The following is a 24,604-nucleotide window of genomic DNA, read 5'->3' as shown; positions in this document are numbered from 1 at the left end:
TAAAAAGTTGATGAAGCATAATTTAACATAAACAGGCTGTTTATCTAAATTTTTAAAATGGAAGTAAAAATTGAAAGTTTACGACAAATAAAGAAATTTAAAAAATATCGATATGCTTGAACAACTAAAAAGTGTGTCGAATATAATTACTGTATCTACTGTACATTACTATTGTAGTACTGCATTTTATTATTGCTACATACTATATGTACCGTCTAATTTTATGTCAGTCTCTCCAGGGTTCGCAAAACCCCGGGTTTTTTTAAAAAAAAACCATGGACCCAGGGTTTTTTTTAAATAAAACCCAAAAAAAAGCCTACTAAAGTTGGGTTTTTTAAAAGAAATGTGGGGTTTTTTGTCTTTTTTTAGAAAAAATATGGGGTACTTATAGAATATTGTAGCGTAAGTATATGGACAATGTGCAAAAATTGTCTTCAGGTAAAAAAAGCTGGAAAACTAGTTAAAATTCAGCGTTTTCTGGAGAAAAATATAAAAGACGAAAAAACCCAAGAATGGTGAAGTTTCAGATTTTTTAATTTTCATTATTACCAACAGTTAAGGTAAAGTTACTTCTCGAGTGATAAAATCTATTGTAAGTTTTTAATTACTACATTTTTTTTTTGCATTTTACTTAATTGTATTTTATCTTGTTATGTAAAACTAGTGTAGAACCTCAAGTAGTTTAAATCCCTTTTTACTGAATTCCAGCTTAATCAAGATATTTCTTTGAACTGTATGTTGCATGTTTTTCTATTTCTGTGTACAGAGTAAGAAATATTAAACTTTTTCATAAGATAATGAAAATACTGTACCTGTTCTGTTTTCTGTCGACCGTTTGAAAAATCTGTTTATTTCTAAAAAATATACCTTGTGTTTATTCGAGATTTGTGATGCGTTGGTTAGCAGAAAATAATTCACATGAAAGCCTTTTAACTAAATTAGTTTCCTCTGTACAATCTACCAATATTGAGAAAATCAGACTGACAGGACTTGGTCAATATAATTTGAGTTATTTATTGATAGATATATTTATAGTATTTTTTTAATGCCGTTAAGAGTTAAGAAATACTATTCAAGTTCAAAATTCATTTTTTATGTTCATTGTCTGTGGTGAAGAACAAATAAAAATGAAGTTTAAATTGTAAAAGTATTTAAATTAATTAATTTTTTAAAAAACTTCTCAGAAAATTTTAAAAAACCCAAAAGTGGGTTAAATAATGGGTTTTTTCAAAAAAACCCATTGGGTCCAATTCGACCAACCCTGAGCATCTCCCATTGATTTTGTGCATTCTAATCATATTTTTATTCAATAACAGAGCATTAATTTAAATACAGTAAAATTTCGGTTCTCTATGTTTAAATTCGGTATAAGAAATGGGTTAAATCAATTTGATGCCTAAAATAATAGTTATGTTTAAAAAAAAAAAAGCGTGCACAGGGGTATGAAGGCCGAGGAACCTTAAAATAAATTCAATTATTATTCATGATTAAATTATCGCCTTGAAAAGGCTTAAATTGCTGTACGAATGACCTTCAGTTGAAGCATTCAGATTTCCGTATTGTCACCTCGGAGAACGATACATTTGAGCATGTCCAGGGACCACGGGAGTCATGTTTAAGCGGAACATATGGTCACCTTAGTCATACCTGTTGCTTTTCAACTTAGCCCTTTTTTGCATTTATATTTCTTTTTTTTTTGCTCATTATCTTTATCTGAGTTTTAATTAGCTACTCTATTTTAAGATACATTTTATGTCCAAATGCTGCGCTAAATATGTTGTACACTTTTATGCTTTTCACAGAACCTTACTCAAAGTGGCCCTCGACAGGATCCCGACTTTGTGGTCTGCTGTCTCAAAAAGATAGCATCCTGTGAAGGAGATGTGCTTATGGGCAAGGTCAACCAGATGATCAAATTTTCAAAATTGAGATTTTTAAACAAATAAGGTGTCATTGTAAAGGTAAAGAGTTGTATATTTTGAAATGCCTGTCTAAAATTTGATCACTTCAGTTATAAATAAGTTACAGAAGGTTAAACTCAAGTCAACAGCTTGAGTATTTTTAAACCGTATTTGGTGACTGTCAAAGAAATTCTGTTTTTCCCAAAAAATACATACTAATATTATGAATTGAGATGAATAATCATTTAAAGATACAATGTGTTGCTGGTGATGTTGCAAAAATGTGGCAAAATATAATTCATTTTGATTTGTAAAAGAATTCCTGTGGTGTACATTAAGTGTTTGACGTCCGACACCAAAATGTGCAGTTAATTATGCTGAGCCAATAATTTTAAAGCTACATACATATATTTTTGGGTACAAATTAAGATTTTCAATCTCATTGATGTAACCTATTTTTATTTTGTAACAAGTGAATATTTTTTACTAAAATCTAAGTGTTGGACGTAAAAAATGTTTTACGTACTACACTGTTACATTCCTTTAAACACCATATGTTTTCAAATGTGTTTCACCTTTTTTTGCCTTTGATTTCAAAGTTTAGTGAAACATGCATGAAAAACAACTTAGTGAATTTACTGTATAACATTTAGGGTTGCTAGGGTAAGTAGGATCCCTTTTGAGAAAAGGTGTGTAGGATGAATGTAATATAGTTGATTAAGTTCAATTTTGGCAAATTTGCCAAAACTAGGATTGGAAATAGCAAATGGAAACACTAAATGACTGCGTCTATTTAAAGTTGGCTAATGAAGAACCATTATTAACATTCAATCCGTATAAATCTTGATGGTTTTCTATCAGTTAAGTTTCACAAATAACTAATCATCAGCTTTTGTAGCTGAACTATCAATTCCTACTAAGTCATCATAGTTGTCTTGTATTTCACAATACAAATATTTCATCAGAGTTGCTTTTGATTTTCAAATCCTCACTGTTATGGGGGGAAGCACTTACCCCATAGTGAGGGACCTCTTATAGCGAAAATTTACCAGATAAGTGGGGCCCCTCCTCTAAAACGATTTTTAATAATATTTTACTCAAAAATTCTGATTGCAGTAGGCACTATAAGTTAACTGTACATGAGTGTTTAATGATCACAAAAAAAAAAAAAAAAAAAAAAAAAAAGCTATCCGGGAAACACTTCTTTGAAAAATGCTGCTTAAACTGGCCAAAAAATCTTTTTCAGATTTTTTTTTTTTTTTTTTTGACTAAGTTCTCTGACCAAGAAAAAAAATGTCACGTAACCAGAGTATATACAAAACTAATCACTGTGATGAACGATGACATGATCAATGTAAAAATATAAAAACCATATGGATATTTCAGTTTTTGGGGGTGACCCACTTACCCCAGAGTTCCACTTCCCCCAATCAACCCTACTTTTGAATTTACTTGGTAAATTTTGTTTCAGTATATGTAACCTACAATTTACATATTTATAACTGTAATCATTGTTATGTATTTACATTTAAGAGCAATAGTTTGCGTCCAATATAAACAATTTACGTCCGACACCGAAAATTTACGTCCAACACCAAGCTTAAAATATTTTTTAAATAATTTTATTCCTTATATCATTTGAAAACTCTGAAATATGCTTCAATAATAAGTATACTTTATAATTATGCTGTTTTTAAAATTAAAATGTAAGCCAATTCACAGACTTTTAATAATTTTTAAGTGAACCATCAATTTTACTATTTGTGTGTTTACGTCCGACACCAACTCTTAACATTTTTTTAATTTATACTTTAGGGATCTATTGTGAAAAACTAACATGATTTTTTATTCTGTGGGATGTAGTAAGTATCTTGTAAATAAATTTGATCATTTTGGAACAGTTTATATTTGGTAAATGGAATTAAAACTGAGAAATTTTTCTTGATTTTTCATGTCCGACACCATGGAATTGCCCTTATTTAATGTTTATTTATTTTATATTGTTTTATTCATTTGTTTATTTATTGTTCATCTTTGTTTTGTTTTTATAAATTCATCTTTATTTACTAAATCATTATTGTTACTACTTTCATGGCTTATTGAAGATAAAATATCTATTAAACCATCAGTGGCGTAGCGAGAAAAAATCCTTGGGGGGGGGGGGGTAATTTTTTCTGAAGTATATATATATATATATGGGCAATTCCATGAAAAGTGAAACCAGTAGGTCAAAATTTCATATTGCAGTTATTTTGCTATATTATACATCATTGTAAAGCTTGAAATGTGTATTTTCAGAATATTGCATTGCTTTTTGAATAAAAATTAAATAATAAATTTTTTTCCTAGTTGGAAGTATGATAGTCGGATCTTCAAAACAATCAGAAAAAAATACCCCTTTTTCAAACGCTTATTTTTAATAGCAAAATAAAAATAACCAAAATTAATTGCAATACAGCTGAAACTATTAACATAATACTATAAAAACATGCATTTATTTTTATTTTTTTACAAAATAAAATCAGGCAATTTAAATTTTACAAAAATGAAGTAATGAAGTTCAATGTTACGTTTGTAACAAAAATTTAGCAAAAGTTGTCGTTACTTCCTAAAAAATCAAAATTAAAAGAAATCCTTTTTTGTCCTTTTAGCAATTCATTAGAGTAATTGTTTACCATAGTTTAAAACATTACAATTTCTTTAGTTTTTAAAAAAATGGCGTTACAGACGTAACATTTTTTGTTACGGACGTAACAAAAAGCAGTATGTTACGTCTGTAACACATGTATATTTCCAATTAAAAAGAAAAAAAGCACAGGATGGGCAATGAAAATATAGGGTATGACATGTAATATGATATAACAAAACTTCTAACACTGTGAATTTCAAAATTTTATAAATATTAGTGGATATTTAATTTCATTTTTTTAAATTATTGAAATACACATCGTCGCCTCAGAGCAACATTAAGACATCTAATCCTAGGAATAACACCAAGATATCCTACTGTTGCTCTGAGGTGTTAATCTCAAGGTATGATTTTTTTGTCCTCCAAATCATGCAATAAATTCAATTGCTGTTAATAATTCTAGATTAGCAATTAATGCTTAATAACGTGCATAAAAATATTCTAGAGGGTTCCTTAAATTCTTAAACTTTGCTTCATCAATGCACTATGACACAAAAGAATAGTGTTCTCCAAGTAGATTTTTGTGAAAATTACTTGATCATTTAACACGATGAAATCCAAAGCATATTGTGCGTAATTTTCATTAATAATTTTTTTTTAAAATTTATATTACAGATATTAAGTATAGTTTTTCTCTTCAAACTTCTATCATTCTGAAAGCATAGCCAAATTGATATTACTTCTTATTTAATAACTTAGAGATAAGAATTTTGTCCTGTTTGAATAGTTTAAACCAAAGTTACTGAGTTACTTTTTATTGTTATTTACTCTCCACAAAAAAATAATATTTAGATTACTGTTTCATTGATGCGTTGAATATTTTATAGTTTTAAAACTTAAATTAAAAAGAATGATTAGATTAGAATTAAAAGTACTAAATATTATTAAACTAGCTACATCTGATCCTCAGATAAAACACATTTAGTTTTGAAGCAAGATTTAGATTACTTAGGCAAATGTTGGCCAAAATGCATTTTTCCTATGTCAGTTTCGACAATTTTTTTCCACCATTGGCAAAAACGTGCCAATTCTGTTAAAAAGCGATTGAAATCAAAGGCAACCGTTAAACTTTAAAAGAAATTTGGCAGTTAATATGTTTGAGAGATAGAGAAAATCATAGAAAATTCTTAAACTGTAAAAGTACTCTCTTGTAGAAGGCCCCCCCCCCTCTCCTTCCATGTTCATGTTAAAAATTTGAAAAATTTATTTGTAACTGAATAATTTCACTTTTGTTTTGCTTAATTTCCCCTTGGATAATTGCACTTTTTATGACGCACCAATTTATATTTTATATTTATTTACATGGTGGTTAGTGTATGCATGGGAGATGCTCCCTACCTCCGCAAATCTTTAAAAACTATTAAAGTGTAACTTAAATGGGCATAATAATGTGTTAATCTAGACCATTGCACTCTCTTAACAAAACTTATTAGTATACACAAGCTTTTATTTGCTTTGGCAATTACCATATCAGACATGTTACGTCCGTAACACTTTTTTGTTACGTCCGTAACAAATATATAAATTTCTATCATAAATTTTCCAAACAATATCCATGAAAACTTTATGGTTTTAGAAAGCTTGAAATCTCAAGAACAAGTATTTCAAAGAAAATTTTAGAAATCTATGAATAATTCACAGGAATATTGGCAATTGTATGACAATGTATACATTTTGCTGTTTTCTGAGTTACGTCCGTAACAGGCAGTTTTTAATTTTTGTCACTTTTTCTAATAAAGCAATCTGCACCCAAATTTTTGATAGCATTAATAACACCAAACTATACAACAGAAAAAAAATTTGTAGCTCTTTATGAAACCAAATTGAAATTATGTGTGTTTAAAGTCTGTGATTGTTACGTCCGTAACGGTGGAATTGCCCATATTACTCTTCTAAACAACAAAGGATATTATAAACGAATCTCTTTGAAAATACCTTGATCAATACTGCCGTCATAAGAAGGAAAGCCCTGTCTCCAAGAGAAAAAAATGTTGCGCAAAACAGGAAGACAAGCTTTTTACCGTCATAAAAGCTATTATATTAAATTAAAATCTTTTAGCTTATAAACAGAACCCTTCAGGTTCGACTGAAAAAGGATTTTTTTGGGGCTCATGGGGGGAGGGGGTTCTGACCCCCCTATCCCCTCCATGGCTACGCCACTGTAAACCATGAATGATAAGTGTAGTATTACCATTTCTATTCCATTCAGACTTCCAATATTTACACAAAGGGTCCACTCAAAGTAGATAATGTAAAAAGACTGAAATTCTTTTTTTTTTTTTTTTTTTTGACATTAAATGTCACCTATCTGCCCACTAATCTAAGGAATGAATAGAATCTAGTGTGTTTTTTTTAATCAGTTTTCTTAAGCATTCAATAAAAAATACATACTGGTATATTTTACTTAAAATACAATGAGTAATAAAAATATTTTATGACTCTCATTTTGTTTTTAAAATTTGCTTTAAAAAATAAAATGCAGGTAAAATGTCATTTCTGTACCTTGTCCACAACATGCATTCTATCGATTTTCCAGCAAGTTTACTGTATAAGGAAGCTGTGTTAAAAATGTATACATACAAGTATTATACTTAAAATAGCATAAATCTAATTAAATGTGTCAAATCGATACTCCTAAAATCATTCCACATTTTGTATGTGTGTCCATAGATACTGCCATTAGTGCAAAAGAAAAGAAAAATAGAGCTTAATATACATATTACGGTGTTAGTTAGCCACTTGAATTCCCCCCTTCTCCCTTTTTTTATTCTTAAGTAAGCCATGCATAATTTTGTTTTGAATGTAAATCAAAATGTAAATTTTGAATGTGAACTATAGTTAAATTTTAATAAAAATAAACATTTAGTGGTTAATTAGTTCTATTGAAATCCCTGGTAATTCCTATTGTTAATTAAATTTTAAATGTCCTGTTTAAATGTTGTTTAATTAGTTCAGAATATTTTGTCTTATAAAAATAGTTTTAATTTTTAGAATATCTTACTAATATTATATATGCGAAAGTTTGTCTGTATGGATGTATGGATGTATGGATGTTTGTTACTCTTTCACGCAAAAACTACTGAACGGATTTTGATGAAACTTTACAATAATATAGCTTATGCATCAGAATAACACATAGGGTAGTTTTCGTCCCGTTATGGGGGGCAAAACCCCCTTAGGGGGGCAATAAAACACAATTTTTGTATAAATTCTCTAATATTGGGATGAAAAAATACTTGCACATATTTACATTATATGTCCATCGAAAGCTCTGATTTTTCTGCTAAAGATGGCACCTGTTCGAAATTTCTAAGTAGAATAAAAAACGAGTTATGAGCTTTTTAGATCCATGTTCGAAGGCTTTCCTCAACTCAATACAGTATTTAGTGTATCATCTCAACTCCCTGTCGATAGCGACAATTGTTGTATTGTTGACTTTTTCTTTGCTTTTCGTGATTGTTCAAGGCTTTTCTCAAGTCAAATCTTGAAGTAAGATTTTTGCACAAGATTGTCAAATAATACATGATTTGGCTGATGATTTTCCATTTAAACGGAACTTTAATGTAATTAATAGTTTTTATTATTATTTATGCTGATTGAACACTTACTCATTATCCAAACAACCAGCAGATCGCCAAAATTTTTGCAGAAAGATTTCCGTAGCTGATGCATTTGGCAGTTTTTTCAACGTTGCTGTTTTTGCAGCCGAAGACTACGTCATAATGTTTCTCAGCTTTCACCATGTAAACGAAATATCGCCAATCAAAGAATTTTCAAAAGACTTTTTTTACTGTGTTAAATAATCCAGCAACTAAATTAGGCAAATCCATAAACAGCGCAAAAACTTCCATTAATTTTCCTTTTTGCACAATTTCAAACAATCACCAAATTTTATTACTTATTTTGGTAACATTTCGGATGAAACTGTTTAGCGCCATTTTATGGTGACCAAAAATATCTCAGCATCTGGCGACGATATCTCTGTAACGAAAATTAATATCATACCGTTTTACAAAGTAAGGAAAGAATGGGGGAGCATCATCGGAGGTACCTCGAAACGACTTTCGCAAATTCGGTAAAATCGCACCAAGAGCCACAATGATTGAAATTTCCCGAAATAACTAAAGCAAGTATAAGGGGATTACGAGCGCAGCTACTTTTTTTTAATCACTTCGTACTTCATTAGCCATACAGAGAAGGTTTTAGACTCCATGTTAAAAAAAAAAATATCAACAGATTAATCTTTTTAAACATGAGAAGATTAATTTCATGTTTTTTAAATTTGTATATGCTTAAATATAGTGCTTTCGGTTCTAAATCAATACTACTTTGTTCTTTATACTTATTGCTATTTTAGTTTTATGGGTAAGGAAGAAACTCGATTTTTAATCACGTCAAAAAGATGTGTTTTAAATTCTTTCACTTAAAACAGAAAATAAAAGCAAATAACGATTTTTTCTAATAATTATTACTGACCCAGGCAACGCCGGGTACTTTTGCTAGTGTAGAATAAAACATGTTAAAAAAATGTTTTTTAAAAGTAAACTTTTTTTTTTTGGTCCCTCTTAGCAATTTAATTGAAGTTTGCTATTCTCATTTTATCCTTCGTAAAATTTGAATACTATCAAGCTTTTGCATTTGTTTTTTTACTAAGTAGTGCTTTCATATTACATTAATACAATAAACTGTTTTCTAATTAGTTTTTATTTTCAAATATTTTCAGTATACACTTACATATTTTTTGTTTTAACTTCTAATAAATAGAAATTTGAATACCAACTGCAAAAAAGCATTTTTTATGTAGTCTGATCCAAAGTTTCAGTTTACTACTTATTTCAGTTTCTTAACTCAAGATATGCTACATTAATGAGAGAAGTCAATGGGGGAAAATACCAGTGTAAAAAAAATGTAATATTTGTGAGGCCAAAAGCATAAAATTAAGGAAACATTCCTGAAAGCGAGATTATGTGTAGCAACATAATAAATGTGCCATCGTGCCAATTTCTTTCTTCTTCTGTATAACAGACAATAAATGAAATAAGCAAAATATGTTCTGAAATGTTAGGGAATGATCTTATTTATTAAAAAAAAGTCTTAAAACAAAGCAAAATTATGTTAAATATAAAGTTATTGCAATTTCTGACCTGTCCCTGCTGCTCCTTGAAACAAAAGTCGCAATTTAAATCAGAAACTTTTTCGTTTAAAATTTAAAATATTATGTGTTTATTTACAAAATTGATCCCCTTAAATGTGTTCACTTAGGTACTATTTAAACGTACAAAAAGGTTTTGCTAACGTACAACACCAAAAATTCTTGAGAATAATCAAAATTCAAAATATTTCTTCACAATTGTTGCCATATTTTTTTTTAAACATACTATTGAAATTTGAATCAACATTACTTAAAATAAAGTCTTTTGTCTAACTTTTCAATTTTAATTACTTGAAAAAAAAAAAATCTTTTCCTGAGTTTGTGAAGCATTCAAGTTAGGACAGTAGTTAATTTTTTGCATGAAAGTTGAATTTAAAACCATTGCTAAATTTAGACAGTAAACCCTCATCAATCCAGACTCAATTAAACTTGTCTTTGCTTAATCTGATGTGTACATGCTGTATAAATGAAAGGCCATTTAGAGCAATAATGTATTTTTGTTGGCTGTATTTTGTATTTTTATATCTTTCTCTTACGCAGTTTTATATTTCATTGTCTTGAGTTCAAAATTTTACTGTGTACAGTAGTTTGTTTATGCACCTTGACTAAATTTGTAGGCTAATTTGTTTAATCCATACTTTCATTAATTCAGACAACTTGGATCCTGTATTAGTTACCGCATTTAGATATTTTTTCTACAAATAGCATGGTTTTCATATAAGAATTAAAACCCAAAGGTGTATTATGAAAAGAATGTTTCAACTTACCATAGGCAAAAGTTAATATACTCGTAAAATCACCCATGTAAGTATTTTTTACATTTATAGAATTTTTATATTCTCCTTTTGGTTATGAGAAATAATATAAACTTGTTTGAAATTGAATATTTTAAAACTTTTTATGTACATTTGTGAATAAAGATATTATTTAATTTATATTTTGTGTTCATTTACTGATTTTTTCCATAATTTTCAAGTATGTTCGGTTAATTTTAAAAAGCAATGCTGTGGTTAGAAAAAATATTTTGGGGAACTCAAAAAAGAAAAGATGGTGTGAAACCAGTTAACACAGTATTTGCAATATTTTTACAACAAAAAAACATTTTTTGGAGACGGCATGCCCCGTACCCCCAACTGCTGCCACTGCTCTGTTTATATGACATATTTGTAACACGCAAACAACACTTTTTCTTACTTTAACCGACTATTATTAAAGTATTGCTATGTCGAAATAAATGAATGTGTTGCTTAGAAGAAACTATGATGTTTAAAAATTCAGTGGACACTGGTTAATTGAATCAGAAGTAAATTCAATCAAATGCGTTATTGAATCAAATCTTCAAAAACAGAACAAAATCTAGGTTTTATGGTTTTATGAATTTGCCACTTTATTGAATCAGCCGCTTTACAGAATCAAAACTGTGTAGAACAAAGGGGATTCATGCAAGAGGTGGTCACTGGATAAACCATAAAAATAATGTGCATTAGGTTTGTTTACCACTTGAAACTTGCACATGTTACAAAATATGGTGAATTTTTTGTATTTTTTTTAAAAATGTTTTATTTACATCAAATAGAAAAATAAGAGTTCAATGTTCTTGAAATAATCTGCACTACAACCTAATTTTTCATGGTGTTATGCAGGGGTGCCACCTGGGGGGGGGAGGGTCATGGCGCACATTGCGGCATTGAAATTTAATGGAAGGGGTTTCTTTGAGGGGTATTTTTCTCTTTGGGGGGGGGGAGAGTTTGTGGCATTTAGAGAGGTGCTCATCTGCTTTTGGAATGTTTAATCATCCCTGTGCTATGTATAGATTATAAAATGGAGGGTTCTGTTGAGCAATCACGATTGCTTACTGTTTTCACTTGACAGCAGTTGATTTGTCTTTTGATTTTATTTTTCTATACTTATAATGTGGCGTTTTGTGCCTTAGAATCAAATTACAGTGGACACCGCTTTATGTGATCACATTTAATATTTGTGTAACACAGTTGTTTATCAGCTGAGCCTTGTTTGGTTGTGCATATGTACATTCAATTATTCTCTTTTATTATAATCAGCCGGTTTTTGATAACAAATGACTTTCGCCCAAATGTTATCACATTAGGTGGTGTCTACTGAATTTACAAACCACCACCTTGAGTTGACACAATCTTTTTTACGTGAAATCGGTATATACAGCACATAACATCTTTAACAACCAGCCTATGGCATTCATTTGAATTTTGACGTCTTGAATTCAAAAAATGGTTGCAATAAAAGCCATTAGTAGAAACTGGAAACCTTATGTGTCAAGTCCTATCGCAGTTTGTGATTGCAAAAAACATGATTTTTATTACAGATCTCAAATTCCACTTTTTTTTATGTCTAGTAACAATACACAATTTAAATGCTAAACAAATTCAAACAAAAACTTACTATCTGTTGTGTTTTTTAAACATACTTTATATTAAATAACTACCTGCATATATTTATTTATTTTTCTTTATAAAAGAACACCTATTGATTACAAAGTCAGCTTGATTACTTCCTAATCTTCAAATTCTGTTTTTTACTCAAGCTGTATAAAATTTTAATTTGCTTTTTCTTTTGCAGAAATACTCTTACCTGTCAATTTTATTAATTTTGATTATCAATTAGTTTATGCAATTCGGAGTTTTAATTCAACGAAAAAGTTTGCCCTGTCTGTTCTAAGGGGGGGGGGGGTGATGTCCTTTTTTCACCCCTCCCCCTTCTACATTAATTTTTGAATCAATCATACATTATTTAAAAAATGAAATGTTTACTTGTCTGCAAAAATAGTTGAAGAAAAATTTCGATGCATAAACGAAAAAAAAAGTGAATTTTGTTGCTTATGCGTTTAATTACTTGGAATACATTTTTCTTCACACATAAACGAAATAAAAGTTCAAGCACATTTGAAACAATACATAATATTTATATCATGAGCTTAATTCTTCCCCATTTAAAAGAGGTTCCTTTTAACCCCCGAAACACGTGTGCAGTGTCCTGCAAATTTGAACATTAACGTTGTATCATTTATGTTTTGTTTTACTTTTCATCACAAAGGCAACAGCACAAATTTAGCTTTTACTTTTAAATCTGCTCATATTTTTCCTCAAAAAAAAAAAGAATCATAATAACAAAAATAAATAAAAAATCTCCGAAATTCTGTATTAGTTAAATGAAATATTAAAATTATAAGATTTGATAAGATATCTTTATGTCTAAAAAGTAAAAAGAAAAAATAAGTTCTACATTATAATTATTACTAGATGCAATAGTAATAAAATTAATAATGAAATCGAAAATCGGCGTAGGTGATTACGTGGAGGAATGCAATAGAACTAGAATTTTTTTTACTCATTTAGATTTAAATAACATTGATTTTTTTAATTTTATTTTCGATTTCTTAGAAATACTTAAAAACAAAATAATAGTATGTTAAACTACGCACTGCTTCTACTATTAAAGTTGGACCAAAGTACAGTTCGATCAAGCTCTAAACCTTCGCATTAAATAAAACCATTTCATTGTGTTACCATATGCTATCCACCCGCGCTCAACCGATCGATATTTTGGTTCAACCTCGCACTAGTTTTTAGCGCGAGCGAGACTCATTCTAGGTTTCAGCTTTCACCATTCGTGCGGGAAGAAAACGACGCCGCTTTATGGTTCATTCTTTCCCCAAACAGAAGAGCCAGCAAATGTTCTCCCAATTTTGGTTCGATGTTTCACCGATATTTTTTACAGTGTAGGGTTAAACTGCCAAATTTAACTTAAACTATAAAAATATCACCAAACAGGCAATCCTGCGTTCAAATGTAGAATTAAGTTTTCACCCGTCATACCATGACGGGCGACGTTCTAGTCATGAAGGATTAATGGTATTAAAGTCCAAGCTGCTAAAAAGAGTGTCTACATGCCACATTTACAATCCGTTTCATCATTAACCATGGAGAAAGATTAACGGTATTAAAGCACGAGCTTCTAATGAGAGTGTCTGCATGCAACGCTTAATGGCACTGCGGAGCTATTACTAAAAAGAGTGTCTACATGTGCCACATTTACAATCCGTTTCATCATTAACCATGACGAAAGATTAACGGTATTAATGCACGAGCTTCTAATAAGAGTGTCTGCATGTGCACATCTACCATCATTTTCATCGTTAATAATGATTAAAGCTTAATGGCACGGCTGAGCTAAGTTACTAAAAAGAGTGTCTGCATGTCACACTTACAGTTATTTTCATCACTAACTACGGCATTGAAGCACTAGCTACTAGCAAAAGTTTCTTCAGGCCACATCTGCAGTTAAAAATATTCGGCAATAAAACTAGCAAAAAATATGAACTTACCTGTTTTCGAGAGACCCACTGACACTTATAAAATCCCAAGCTGCTAGATGCTGAACCAGCTCACACAATCCTACGCCGCCGGCATGTGGACAAACGGGGACTGAAATAACAAAATATTTTAGAAAACAGAGCAAAGGACTTCAAAAATGAGAAACGAGCTGATGTGTGCATCACATGACTTCCTTTTACTCCAATTTAATGTCATTTTCCCATTATTGGCAATTTTAATGTGATTCAATAGTTTACTCTCTAAATATCACCAACAGTGGCCAAAGTAAAACCAGATTTAATAAAAGAAAATAAAAAAATCGCCAAATTTGTCGCCAAGTTGGCGACAAAATATGGAGACCAAAAGACTGGCGATATATCGCCAAGTGTCCGCCAAATTGTAACACCACTTGAGTTTACATCGAAATTAACAATGATTCCCCCCCCCCAAAAGGGGCAAAAGACCCCCTTAGAAACACCCAAATGCAACCAAAAGGGGAGGTGCACAACTAGATCCCACTAGGAGTCTACGTACCAAATTTCAACTTTCTAGGACATACCGTTCTTGAGTTATGCGACATACATACGCACATACATACATATAGACGTCACGAGAAAATTCGTTGTAACTAACTCGGGAATCGTCATTATGGATATTTCGCGTGTCTATCCGTTCTCAGGCACTTATCAATGTGTGGTCGAGTAGAAAAAAAAAAAAAAAAAAAAAAAACCTCAATATTCATTCGGGGGTGAGAAAAATGGAAATTAAGGTCGATTTTTGAGGGAATTTTTTTTCGCGAATACAATACTTCCTTTTTTGTAAAAGGAAGTAAAAAGAGAATAACATTGGTTGCTCTTTGCTTTAAGTTAAACGGTCTCAAAGTTGATAATACTCAAAAAAATGTCAAGTTTCAGCGTCAATAACTCTGTGCGCAACGAGTCCATAGTTTTGTGATTCAGCTGTAGTAATAGTCCATGTGGTGTAGTTTAAGGTCCAGGTTAGAAACCCATGGCAACTTAACAACTTTTTAAATTACACGGCCTCAAAGTTGAGAATTTTAAACAAAATGAATCAAAGTTTCTTAGGTCAATTACTCTAAAAGGCTTGAATCAATAACTTTGAGCACTCTCTGTAATTATACTGTACGAGGTGTAGTTTTAGACTCATGTCAGAAACCCATAGAATCTAACCAGTTTCTTAATTTTACGGTCTCAAAAATGTTGATTTCAGTATAAAATAATGCATTTCACAAGTTTACAAGAGTGCTACGCAAAATCTGATAAGCTCAAACTCACAAAAATACTGGAACGTATCAACAGCTAAATTTACTTTAAGCTCCCGAAACTTCAGGCCTCCAGTGTGATAAAAATTTCTGCAATCTTAACCACAACATGGCAATCCGTCTCACAAAAGCTTATCCGCCATTTTGGAGCTCTTATTTTTGGAGATCATTGACATAGACTAATAATGAGAGTAGACCGAGCTATGGCAACCCTTTTGCTGCTCATAAACCAAACCATGTGACTGGTGGATATCCTAGCAACAGCGGGCGTTAATCGTAGCAGACGATCAACGCTCGCGAGAAATAAAATAAATAGAATTGATGGAACACGGAAGAATGACCTTTTATGGAGTCCGATTTGTAAATTTGTTATTCTAAGTTGTAAATATTTTGTTAATATAGTGAGTTTTTCGTTTAGATAGTATTGTGCATTTTCTTTAGTCAATTTCAATAACTCTCCAAGCAATAAAAGATGCAAGCGACCAAGAAGAATCAGCAAACGGTAAGATTTTTACCTACAGTTTCAATTTAAGATACCGATTAGTACATTTTTGCGTTAACGCAAAACGTTTACGCCATTTCGTTCACGTCAACGCTGACAGCTCTAAAGGAAATAAAAGTTACCGAAAACTGAACAAAAACTATTACTAATGTCAAAATAATGCATAACTAAAAGAAAAACAGTTCAATCTCTGCACCTGGAAGTTTTTTTTTAATGAAAACACATTGTCTTAAAATACATGTCGAGTGCCAAACTATAGATAATGCTGCCATCTAGCAACCATGCTGCCAAAGTCTTCGCCAAGCCTTTCCACTAGTCACATGATACATCTATGAACCAATTTTCTTCATCAGCAAGAATGAGAAGGCTCGGTCTACTCTTATTATTAGTCTATGATCATTGATCCTCAGGATTCGGCTCTTGGGAACTGAAAATTCGCATCGGTTAGATTCAAAGGCATCTCTAAATCTGTATAAAATTTCATCCAATTCGGAGATGATTGTGAATAATATTCTCACTGACCTGTCGTCAACCGACCTGATTTTTCAAACTGCCCCTGCTCGATCACTCTTATACGAGGACTGTTTGGTTTTTTCAAGGTCCGATCGGTCTCTAAATGTTAACTAGTAAAAATGAAAACAAAAGTTATATTGGGCGTATTTAGACACATAATCCAGCTACTTCTCTACAAAACCACTGCTAAAATTTCAACATTTGTCGTAGCTTGGCACCAATTTTCCATATTTCGTCATAAAAGACAGTCATCTCGTGTTACAGTTAAATTCCTTACGGTGTTCTGTGCCAAGCTTTGACCCTTGAATCAAACTTTTAACAGGGCAAAAAGACGTAAATCGGAAGGAGTCAAGTCCGGACTATGATAGTCGGACAGCATGCATCATGAACATCTGTCCGTCCTTCCTCAAATTTTCAACACCACTTCTGCATGTTGCTGTTGTTCGGGAGAGTGTTTCTGGATCATTTTGGATTTGTTGATGAATTTCTGCTGCATTGACCCTCTCAGGATGCAGAAATGGAAGGACAGCATACAATTCAAATTTCGTGGGAGAATCTATTGCTTGAGGTTTTTTTACGTGCTCACTGCGAGCTCAGAACATACAACAGCGACCTGACATGATGACGGCTCAACACCATCGAAAATTTTTCCGATAGTTTTATTCCGTGACCGTTCAGTTCTTAAAAATAGATCTCATAGTTATTGAAAGTCTCTGTAAACTTACCATATTAAATGAGAAAAAATATGGTAAAAATATTTTCACCTTTAAACTTGTGCGCCATGAGGTAGATCGCCAATATCTCGTTGACGCCTCCTAGTCGACACGAGTCGATTTGGCAGAACTGGAGGGAGCCAGCCTGCAACATCTGTTTGAACATCACCCTGTTGTGGCACTGTTCTCCGGTTGCCACGCCAATACCATAGGGCGCCAAAGCCTAACACAGAAGAAAATCATTGAGTAAGAAAGGACATACGATAGAGTTATTTTCTGGCTGTAAGGATGGAAACGGTTTCTACCAACACTGTTTGGCGAGCGCAACTTCGTACTGTCCGACCACGGATTGTATGGAATTGGCAAACTTCTAGTTAAGACGGGTCTATCTGAATGAGGGAGAAAAGTAAAAATATTTGATGCGCGTGTTCCGCTCATTTGAATATGGCTCTACTTACTTTAGAAGCTTACATACATTTGCAAACGCTGACATCACTAAAAACTACTACTGTCTGACCACGGATTGCATGGAAAGACAAACATCCGTTTTACAGCCAGAAATGGACGAATCTATTATTTTTTAGCGATGTCAGCTTTTGCAGAAGCAGAGTCTCATTCAAATGAGCTCATGAAATGAGTCTCATTCAAATGCAGAAGCAGAATACGCGCATCAAATTTTTACTTTTCCCACACTGTTAAAACAAGGAGTGCCACAGGGGTAAAGAATTTCACCCTAGGGTGAAAAAATGGTGCCTCAGGGTGAAACGGAGGCTAGGAAGTGTCGTTAAGGTGCGTTTGGTTCCTCAGTGGGTGAACGACGTCAACAAAAGTGCTAAAAGACCATTCAATAGGAGAGCGACTCCTTGCGCATGCGCTCTGACTTATCGTCCAACGACAACTTCAGTTTGAATGGCGAACGAAGGAAGTTGCAACGAAATTTACTTTCACATTGAATGAAGAACAAAACTGAAAATTTCGTGGATTAATCTTCGAAATCTCGCGTAAGTAAAGGCATTTGATCATATTGTAACTCTTAGAGCTTTCGAACATATTTAAAGTGATTAAAGTATGTTGACAACTGCTTATTGCTCCGTTTACCTTATTAAACAATTAATATCTTGCTATTTATATCCTGCAAAACTGTAACCTAAAACTATCTATCAGTACTATCTTGAACAACAACAACATTAAAAATAAAAACGTTTAAATCAGCTGATAATTGAATTGCTAATTCCAGAATAAAAATGCATCGACGTGAGCAGCCTATATAACAATGTCTATTTTTTCTCAATGAAATAACTACGTAGTGGAAACGAATAGAGCAGCAAAGGCAGGGGAAAAGAAAAACTGCGTGAAAAGAAATCTCTCTCACTCAAGCATTTGACTCATGAGTTTCACATCGCGTTTTGGTTAACGTATCTTTCTTAGGCGTTATTGCATGAAGCGAATGTAGTTATCTACTTGTTTTTATTTTTAATCTGACGGAAAACTTGACATTGGAAAGAAGGGCTTTTAAATTAGCATTTATCTTGCGCGCATAAGGATACTCAAATACCGAATCTTATAATAAGTATTGATATGTAACGCTCGATTAAAATTTTAAACGTTTATGAAACGCTTTTATTTTCCTATGATTCTAATCTAATGTTACCTAATATTTCTGGTTGTTCCGGCAAGTGATTGATAAAAAACTTCCCTGTTCATTTTCGGTACGGATTATGCAGTAAAAGTTGTCAACAACATATTAATTACTGAGCAATTCAAGTGTGAATATAAGAAAGTTAGTGCACGAACAGACAAATTAAAGTCATGAACACTTCTAAACTATAAGATAAATAAATACCTTTGTGCTGAATAGTAAAGTCAGACCAAACAACGTAAGTAGAAGCACGAATTTGTAAATTACAGCAGACACGTGTTTCGGCGTTACAGGGAACGCCTTTTTCAATGCAAAAAATAATGAGCTTATGGATGAAAAGACATCCGAATTCTTTCTTTCTGGGTTCGTACCTAAGAGAAAGCTCCTTGTCTTTGCTTGCATTCCTATTGGGTCCTTGATCGGTTTATAACTTTGTCATTGGTGTTTGGCTAATCCGCTGTTTTTATCTTTTAAGCTGCATGCTTATCTGCTCTTGGCTTTTGTCGGATGTCTTTTCATCCATAAGCTCATTATTTTTTTGCATTGAAAAAGGCGTTCCCTGTAACGCCGAAACACGTGTCTGCTGTAATTTACAAATTTGTGCTTCTACTTACGTTGTTTGGTCTGACTTTACTTCTAAACTATGTTCGAAAGTTGAAATGTGATCAAATGCCTTCGTATATATAACTCAAAATAAATAAAACACAATTGTATTCAAAAACGCACACAACACGGGTAGGGGGGAATCCCTATAGGAAGCAATAAAGGTGCCATTTTTCTCACCTAGGGTACCATCTTTCACCTACGGTGCACGTTGGGTGAAGGGAGCCAGTTTTTCACCCTTGCTAACACCGGTATTCTCCACTCCGGTTAAAACTCGGACCGAGGGGCCCTACAACGTAAGTAACGTTCCATTCTGGTGACGACGTTTTCTCCCTCACGAAAACCGAGAACAACCGAGAAAATAGTCCGTTCCTCCCATTTGCTCTTACCACCATTGCATCGAGTGAGTATTTTGTCCCTGTTTCCAGCGTTCCGAGAACTACTCGTGACGCGGGAAAGGAATCTCTTTAGTCGGACTGGAGTTCTTTTTTCCTACGGCAAAAGAGGCTTGCAACTCCGTTTCCCACGGCACTTGCGGTTTCTCGTACTAATTGAGTTTTTTGTCCACAGCAACGGGGATCCGCAACTTCTAATTCCACGGCGTTTCGGGATCCGAGGAGTTATCTCATGGCCAAACAAATTGGCAGATACATTTCTTGATATGTCATAACCAACCTTTTTTTTTCTTTTGTGTTTACGCATTTTATTAATTTTATTTTTGGCTTATTTTTTTCTTTTGAAAATATTCTTTCGAAAGAATACTTTAAAATGTAAAGTGCCTCTTTGTTTGCCTTTTGTTTAATATACATCTGTTTTCAAAACTTTTTCACGGTAAGTAAGCGAATAAAATTTGACAATGGTCTAGTTTTAAGATTATCCCCCCCCCCCCCTAAATTGTTGACAATGTAGTCTCATCCTTACGATTATGTTTCGTATAATTAGAAATGCCGATTTGGGAAGCATGGTTGCTGTAGTTTGAAACTAGTGACTGTTAATCTTCGTTTACACCAAAGAATTATCTTTCTTCATGAACTTTCATGCGCCACATATTTGTTTTGATTTCATGATTCTGTACAAAGCCTTGAGAAAGGTGGAATCTTTATTAATTTAAAAAAAAAAAAAAAACTAAGCAATTGTTATATTTTTTGAAAAAATAAACGATGGACTTGCTCTTGATTATCTTTCAAAAGCAAAACAAACGGCTTTTAAGAACCATTTGACAGAATTTATTTGGTTCATAATGACCCCACTAGAAACCGTGAAAACATTATACCTATTAACGCAAAAACAAATCTATTGTTTAATGGCATTAACTCTTACGGACCAAGATTGTGGACACCTTACCCATTTTTTTAAAAAACCATTAATAATCGAAATTTGTTTAAGAAAAGGCTAAACAATTTTATACTCAATTCTATTGCAGTCAATGTAGGATAAAGTAGCATATTTGTAATAGTATACCTAGTTTCCGTTATAAAACGTATACGTACTTTATTGCATTACTTGTGTTGTGTTTATGTGTTCTTTGTATGATTATGCATTTATTTTTTGTTTATTCTATCTTATGTTATAAACTGGCCCAAAATTAAGTTCTTTTTTGAGTGGTGAGAGCTAGGCAGGCTACTGTTATAGCTTTTACTCCTATCTACTCAATCAGAGATTTTCAAATAGACAGGGTGAAATATATTTAAAAAAAAAAAAAGAAAAAAAAAAAACTTTTTTTATTTAATGCAAATTTGAAGAATAATGGATTAATAATAAAGCTGGGGAATTCAAAAACTATCGTTTTGAATTGACTACAATGCCCTTTCTCATTACTTCTAATGAAAAAACAGTGGTCCAGCAAATCAATTCGGCTAGAATAGTGTATAACTTATAACTTAACATGAAAAGTGCTGTGGGGTTTAAACTTTATTTCTTTTAATTAATTACATGGAAAGTGTTTCGCGTTGATTTTGTACTGAGGTTACAACAAAACAGTGCGTAAACATACTGCGGAAAAAAAAAAAAAAACTGAATGCAGTTTGATTCGAAAAATAAAGCTTGATATTTTATGAAATGTAAATTAAAAAATATTTGGTAGGTGAAAACTTTCTAAGGATCTTGAGGTTCTATTAAAATGACCAACATTCATACCCTGCTATTTTTTAAGACAAAATTATATGTACAAAAAATAAAGGTTTGGGGGGACTGTAAAAATATTCTCAGTTATTAGAAAACGTCTATCTGTAGAGCAACGTTGCTTAACGTCGCAAAATTGAATCCAGCAATATGCATGTCAAAACTATCAAAACATGTAATTTAAAGGCAGAAACACCAATATATAAACCAAGAAATGAGTCATTTCTCGCGATCGAAATTGTTAAAAAATGTATCTATTTGACCTCATCATAATTAATGTTCATTTAAAAACATCCATATGCGGGGAATGAGCCTAAGAAAAATATGTTCGTACCACTTTATAACGAAAAACATGTTCATAATATTTTGAAACCGAAGATATTTAAATTACTAAACGATTTAAACAATGCGTCAGTGTTTAATGAAAACCATGTTCCTATAATAATGTTACTATTATTAAAAGTAACTTGGTTGCAATATTTCCTAGACTCCTCTTGCAAAATTACAAGCATTAGAAATCCCACAATTGGCAAAATTTCCATCACAACGCAAGTGTAAACAGCCACCGCCATCTTGACTAGGAAGCACTTCTCACCTCCCGAGAAAGCGAACTCACCACCTGCCACCCGGGTGAAAACGAGAATGCTCCTTCTCGGCAGCTAAAGTCGGCAGCAAGACGTTTAGGATAGCTTCATGGTAGGGAGAAATGGTGCCTCACGGAAAGTGACGTCACGCACGACGAAAAACTGGTTTTCTGACCAGTTTCTCGTTAACGACTCCCTTCTAGATATAATCATTGTAAGGCCCCTGGAACCGAAAGGTCTCGGGTTCGATCCCGGAAGAAAGCATCGATGCTTTCAGCATATATCAGACGGTTAACTAGAAAAAGTGTATTTTTTTTTTTTAGCAATCAAAAATTTTTTTTTAACATATTTTTTTTCTGCAACGAGAAACATGGATTTGGTTGGGGTGTTAAATTCTGGTTCTACCTGATAATTTCAATGCGGATTTCATTAAAGTTAAATCAATAACAAGCGAGGAGCATTTTTTTGTATTTATGATATTTAATACGGTACCTGACGAACTCGGGATGGCTCAGTCGGTAAGGCGCCAGACCTGTAACAGAAAGGTCTCGGGTTCGATCCCGGAAGAAAGCATCGATGCTTTCAGAATTTATCAGACGGTTGAGTAGAAAAAGTGCGGTTTTTTATTTTATCAATCAAAAATTTTTTTAAACATATTTTTTTTTCTGCAACGAGAAACATGGATTTGGCAGAGGTATTAAATTCTGGTTCTACCTGATAATTTTAATGCGGATTTCATTAAAGTTAAATCAATAACAAGCGAGGAGCATATTTTTTTGTATTTATGATATTTAATATGGCCTCTGACGAACTCGGGATGGCTCAGTCGGTAAGACGCGAGACCTGTAACCGGAAGATCTCATGTTCGATCCCGGAAGAAAGCATCGATGCTTTCAGCATTTATCAGACGGTTAACTAGAAAAAGTGTCATTTTTTATTTTAGCATTCAAATTTTTTTTAAACATATTTTTTTTTCTGCAACGAGAAACATGGATTTGGTTGAGGTAATAAATTCTGGTTCTTCCTGATAATTTCAATGCGGATTTCATTAAAGTTAAATCAATAACAAGCGAGGAGCATTTTTTTGTATTTATGATATTTAATACGGCGTCTGACGAACTCGGGATGGCTCAGTCGATAAGGCGCCAGATCTGTAACCGAAAGGTCTCAGGTTCGATCCCGGAAGAAAGCATCGATGATTTCAGCATTTATCAGACGGTTAACTATAAAAAGTGTAACTTTTTATTTTAGCAATCAAAAATTTTTTTAAACATATTTTTTTTTTCTGCAACGAAAAACATGGATTTGGCAGAGGTATTAAATTCTGGTTCTACCTGATAATTTCAATGCGGATTTCATTAAAGTTAAATCAATAACAAGCGAGGAGCATTTTTTTGCATTTATGATATTTAATACAGCATCGGACGAACTCGGGATGGCTCAGTCGGTAAGGCGCCAGACCTGTAACAGAAAGGTCTCGGGTTCGATCCCGGAAGAAAGCATCGATGCTTTCAGAATTTATCAGACGGTTGAGTAGAAAAAGTGCATTTTTTTATTTTATCAATCAAAAATTTTTTTAAACATATTTTTTTTTCTGCAACGAGAAACATGGATTTGGCAGAGGTATTAAATTCTGGTTCTACCTGATAATTTTAATGCGGATTTCATTAAAGTTAAATCAATAACAAGCGAGGAGCATATTTTTTTGTATTTATGATATTTAATACGGCCTCTGACGAACTCGGGATGGCTCCGTCGGTAAGGCGCGAGACCTGTAACCGAAAGGTCTCGGGTTCCATCCCGGAAGAAAGCATCGATGCTTTCAGAATTTATCAGACGGTTAACTAGAAAAAGTGTATTTTTTTTTTTAGCAATCAAAATTTTTTTTAAACATATTTTTTTTTTCTGCAACGAGAAACATGGATTTGGCAGAGGTATTAAATTCTGGTTCTACCTGATAATTTTAATGCGGATTTCATTAAAGTTAAATCAATAACAAGCGAGGAGCATATTTTTTTTGTATTTATGATATTTAATACGGCCTCTGACGAACTCGGATGGCTCCGTCGGTAAGGCGCGAGACCTGTAACCGGAAGATCTCATGTTCGATCCCGGAAGAAAGCATCGATGCTTTCAGCATTTATCAGACGGTTAACTAGAAAAAGTGTCATTTTTTATTTTAGCATTCAAAATTTTTTTTAAACATATTTTTTTTTTCTGCAACGAGAAACATGGATTTGGTTGAGTATTAAATTCTGGTTCTTCCTGATAATTTCAATGCGGATTTCATTAAAGTTAAATCAATAACAAGCGAGGAGCATTTTTTTGTATTTATGATATTTAATACGGCATCTGACGAACTCGGGATGGCTCAGTCGATAAGGCGCCAGATCTGTAACCGAAAGGTCTCTGGTTCGATCCCGGAAGAAAGCATCGATGCTTTCAGCATTTATCAGACGGTTAACTAGAAAAAGTGTAACTTTTTATTTTAGCAATCAAAAATTTTTTTAAACATATTTTTTTTTCTGCAACGAAAAACATGGATTTGTTAGAGGT

General features: G+C 32.6%; 1 protein-coding gene across 1 annotated transcript in view; it reads right to left on the bottom strand.

Moving 5' to 3' along the window:
- Positions 1-22,036, bottom strand: part of LOC129233914 (mitochondrial enolase superfamily member 1-like) — a 46,142-nt gene extending 24,106 nt beyond the window's left edge. Inside the window, exons 1-3 of the mRNA XM_054867838.1 lie at positions 21,971-22,036; positions 17,153-17,324; positions 14,103-14,202 (exon numbers count right to left, since the gene is read on the bottom strand). Of these exons, the coding sequence (XP_054723813.1) occupies positions 14,103-14,202; positions 17,153-17,324; positions 21,971-22,036 (338 nt within the window). The remainder of the gene's footprint in view (positions 1-14,102; positions 14,203-17,152; positions 17,325-21,970) is intronic.
- Positions 22,037-24,604: the final 2,568 nt, after the last annotated feature.

This window comes from Uloborus diversus, unplaced genomic scaffold (genome assembly GCF_026930045.1).
Source record: "Uloborus diversus isolate 005 unplaced genomic scaffold, Udiv.v.3.1 scaffold_802, whole genome shotgun sequence".
Taxonomy (NCBI): Eukaryota; Metazoa; Arthropoda; class Arachnida; order Araneae; family Uloboridae; genus Uloborus; species Uloborus diversus.
This window is presented reverse-complemented; position numbering and strand designations above follow the sequence as displayed.